Below are 4,273 nucleotides of genomic sequence, written 5' to 3'. Positions count from 1 at the left end.
TAGTTTTTGTTAATAAAAATTTATCTTTTAAATTTACTTAATCAAATTAATCTTCTAAAACTTTTTAAAATTGATTGCTTTTATTATCTCTACTCAATTGTTTTATCCATGCTCTATTAATTTTTACTCATTATAGTCTTAAACTCTGACAAATTATGACTTTATTTTAAATCTATTGTAAGATTTTAAAATATCGCAAATCTTCAATACACTTTAAAAATAAATTTAAAATCCTCACAAAACTACATTTTTTTTAATTCTTCAAAATATAGTTTTCTTTTTTCCCTACTTGAATCACGAAAATTAATTAAAATGAAAGGGAATAAGAAAACCAATGAAATGTAAGAAGTGGAAAAATACATTTTTCAATCTATTATCTATTATTACAGGTGTTATTTTGTTGTTTTCTTGTTTTTTTCAAAAAAAAATTATATTATTAATTTGACAACTAAAATGTGTCCTATGACACACTTTTATTATAATTAGGATGAATTTTTTCAAAAATTAACAAACTTCCATTCTCCTTCTTCTTCTCTATCTCTCTCCCTCCTTCTCTCTTTTTCTTTTTCTATTTCTCTCTATCCTTCCTACTCTATTTATAATTATAAATTTATATTACTAATTTGACAACTAAAATGTATCCGATAGAATACTCTTTCAATTCATTGTTATAATTAAAATGAAATCTTTCTCCCTAAGATTAATGAGTTTCTTCCCTCTCTCTCTTTTTTTCTATCTTTCTCACTCCTTTCTTTGTCGTTCTCTATCTCTTTCTACTCTTTCTACTCCGTACGCGTGATAAGCACTTTCCGTCGGACGAGAAAGAAGTCTGCCAAGCGCGACGTGTATGCGTGACGCGTGACAAGCACCTTCCATTGGGTCTAACGGAGGTATTTGGATGGAGGGACTAATCCGTCCAACTTTTTACGACGTCAGAAATTTAAAAGTATTTTTCAATAGTCAGGGATGAAAATGTCCGCAGGACAAAAGGTTAGGGACCTATTTGTCCTTTTCTCTTTTAATAACAAATCTCCTATTTTTCAACTATTTAATTCTAGTTGGCTATTCTCTTTGTTATTTTCCAGCGGAAATTAATAAGTCAATAAGATTCTTATATAAAAAATAATAACTAAAAAAACTTATCAGTTGATTTTCTTTTTTAGTTTACGAGAGTCTGATCTTTTTTATTGATAGAAACTTTTGTCGTATAATCTTTCTATAAAAGTGGTCTTTTGAATCTGTAGTTTTTTTTTACAATAATCTATCATGCTAAGAATAAGCCTGGCAGTTTTAAAAAAATTATAATTCCGTAATATTATTATGAACAAAAACAATAGTCTCTTCTTAAAGTGAGTGTATTGATGAGAAACATGGAAAAAAAATTACAGAACAAACAAAAGCAACAAATCAATAAAATGATGATTTAAGAATCGCAAGCCACAAAAATGTTTGGTGAGGCATTGAAACTACTACAACTCAGACAAAAAAATTATTGATGTTGAAAAATGTGGACACTAATTCGATTGAGTGAAAATTTAGAAGATTAGTTTGACTAATTGGCAAAGTTTGAGAAACTATTATAACCAATTATTCTTAATATATATGTTCAATACTATATGTTTATGACCCTTGAATTGTTGTAAATTATAAATATGATATAAAATTGGTCATGTACTTTGTTTAGGTGGAAACCTAAAGAGAGGTGTGAACAGAGAAGGCATAACATATTACAACAATCTCATCAACGAACTTCTAGCCAATGGTCTTTTGCTTTCTTTCTTTCTTTCTTTCTTTCTATCCAGCATGCATATCTAACCAAGTATATTAATTAATGGTTAAATTACACAGTTAATCCCTATACTTTTAATAAAATTATAAATTGGTCTCTATATTTTAAAAGTTTGTAATTTGATCCCTAAAAATAATTAAAATTTGTAATTTAGTCCTCGTCGTTCAAAAAGTGTTTGATTTAATAAAATATTCTCAGTATATTCTCTATTTTAACAGAATATTCTCAGCATATTCTAAAAATATTATATTAAATCAATACTTTTTGACTGACAGTGACTAAATTATAAATTTTAATTCTCTTTAGGGATCTAATTACAAACTTTTAAAGTGTAAGGACCAATTTACAATTTCACTGAAATTGTAAGAACCAACTATCTAATTTAACCTTAATTAATTTCTTCCAACTAACAAATCAAAATTTTTTGCCTATTTAAGGTTTGAAACCCTTTGTAACTCTATTTCACTGGGATTTGCCTCAAGCCCTTGAAGATGAATATGGTGGTTTCTTGAGTCCCAATATAGTGTAAGCAATTTTCCGTTCAAACATTTAAGAGAATGAGATTACTTGCATTTTATCTCTAAATTTTATGCCGTGTAAGTTCTAATTTTAAAACATAAGAACAAGCAAATTTGTTCTTTAAACATTACAAATGTACATACAGATTATATTAAGGAAAAGTCTAGGGGCCAGCAACTTTTGTGTTTTCTGGCCAGCACTTAACCATCAAAACAAAAGTGAGTGATCTCCCACCATTAGATGTAATCTCAGACCATTAAAAACACTATTGATGGCCAATTTATAGTTACAGAATACCAAAATTGCTGGCCCCCTAGCATTCCTCTTATATTAATTTACTTTTAGTCACCAAAAAAAAAAGATTATATCAGTTTAGTTTATTTTATTATTAGTTATCAAAAACTAAAAGTGCTTACATTATTACATATTTAAAATTTATTTTAGAATACAAGTGCAAGTGGATTTTATCTTCAATGACCAAAAAGTCTCTTCATTTATCTAAATCTGAAATTTTTATCGGTTGGATTTACCATTGTTGTGATGATGATTACGATAAGAGAATGCTAGATAACGAATTTTTTTCTACTAACATCAGCTAATATTTATAAAATTATTTTGTTTATCTTAAATTATAGTTCGTAAATTATAAATCTTTAACTTAAATCCTAAAGTAATTTCATGTTTAGATATCTCATGTAAAAATATCTTTTTATTTAGTAATTATTTTTTAATACAATAATATAAAAATATTTTTTTGTTATTTATTATGTTAAAAAATCTTTTTTTTAGATAATTTTTTTAAGAAAATACAAATTATAACTAAAAAAACATTTTTTTCTAATACTTTTATTTTTACTTAAAATTTTGCTAAACATACTAAAAAATAAAAAAATTTATTAAAATTTTTTTCTAATAATTTAATGGCACTAAACAAGCACTTTTTCTTATGATAATTATTAGATGATATAAACTTTCTTAATTTTTCTTTCAAATGGTATTAAAATGTGTCAACAGGAAGGATTTTGCAGACTATGCAGAGTTATGCTACAGAGAATTTGGTGACAGAGTAAAGCATTGGATTACTTTAAATGAACCACTTACATACACCACAAATGGCTATGGATATGGTATATTTGCCCCTGGAAGATGCTCCATCAATAACTGTGCTTTCGGAAATTCTACTACTGAGCCTTACCTTGTCACTCATCACCAAATTCTTGCTCATGCTGCTGCTGCAAGACTTTATATGGACAACTACCAGGTTAATAATTATGATATAAATTATATTTTTAAGAATTTAATTTGACATACCGACGTTGTAACTACATTCGTTATTTTTTATGATTATTTATACGATTAATATAAAAAATAGTATTTTTTAGGTTTAATTACTCTGTTGGTATTTATAGTTTTGCGAAATTTTTAATTAGGTCCCTACGCTTTTTTTCCTTTTAATTGAGTCTTTGCACCAATTTTTTTAATTGGGTCCCTACATTTTTTTTCCTTTTATTTAGGTCCCTATACCAATTCTTTTTTTAGTTAGGTCCCTGTAAAATTAAACCAATTATTACTAAAAATGACTTAATTGAAAAAAAATTTAATGTAGGGACTCAATTAAAAAGAAAAAAGTATAGGGACCTAATTGAAAATTTCACGAAACTATAGGGACCAACAGAGTAATTAAACCTATTTTTTTTATTGATGTAATGTTAGGTGATTAAATATACGTGTAAAATTATTTTATACTGATAGATAGAAAATCTCAAAAATTAAATTTTATTTCTAAAGGCAAATTATACACACCACATTAAGATTTGATGTTTGCTGAAATTTATATGGAAAAGATCTAAAGAAATAATAAAAAGTAGTCAATAAACAAACAACATGAAGTTTAGATGTGTAGCTTTTTAAATTTCATATATTAATTTTTTTAATTTTTGGGTTTTTAAAACTTTTGTTTGTTGA

General features: G+C 26.3%; 1 protein-coding gene across 2 annotated transcripts in view; it reads left to right on the top strand.

Annotated features, from left to right (window-relative positions):
* Nucleotides 1–4,273, top strand: part of LOC107613927 (beta-glucosidase 12-like) — a 9,115-nt gene that overhangs the window by 939 nt on the left and 3,903 nt on the right. Inside the window, exons 2-4 of one of the 2 annotated variants that reach the window (XM_016316129.2) lie at nt 1,685–1,762; nt 2,227–2,314; nt 3,323–3,569. In XM_016316129.2, coding sequence (XP_016171615.1) covers nt 1,685–1,762; nt 2,227–2,314; nt 3,323–3,569 — 413 coding nt within the window. The remainder of the gene's footprint in view (nt 1–1,684; nt 1,763–2,226; nt 2,315–3,322; nt 3,570–4,273) is intronic. The other variant, XM_021109909.1, reaches the window with a different exon arrangement.

The sequence above is a fragment of the Arachis ipaensis genome, chromosome B08 (assembly GCF_000816755.2).
Source record: "Arachis ipaensis cultivar K30076 chromosome B08, Araip1.1, whole genome shotgun sequence".
NCBI classification, from domain to species: domain Eukaryota; kingdom Viridiplantae; phylum Streptophyta; class Magnoliopsida; order Fabales; family Fabaceae; genus Arachis; species Arachis ipaensis.
This window is presented reverse-complemented; position numbering and strand designations above follow the sequence as displayed.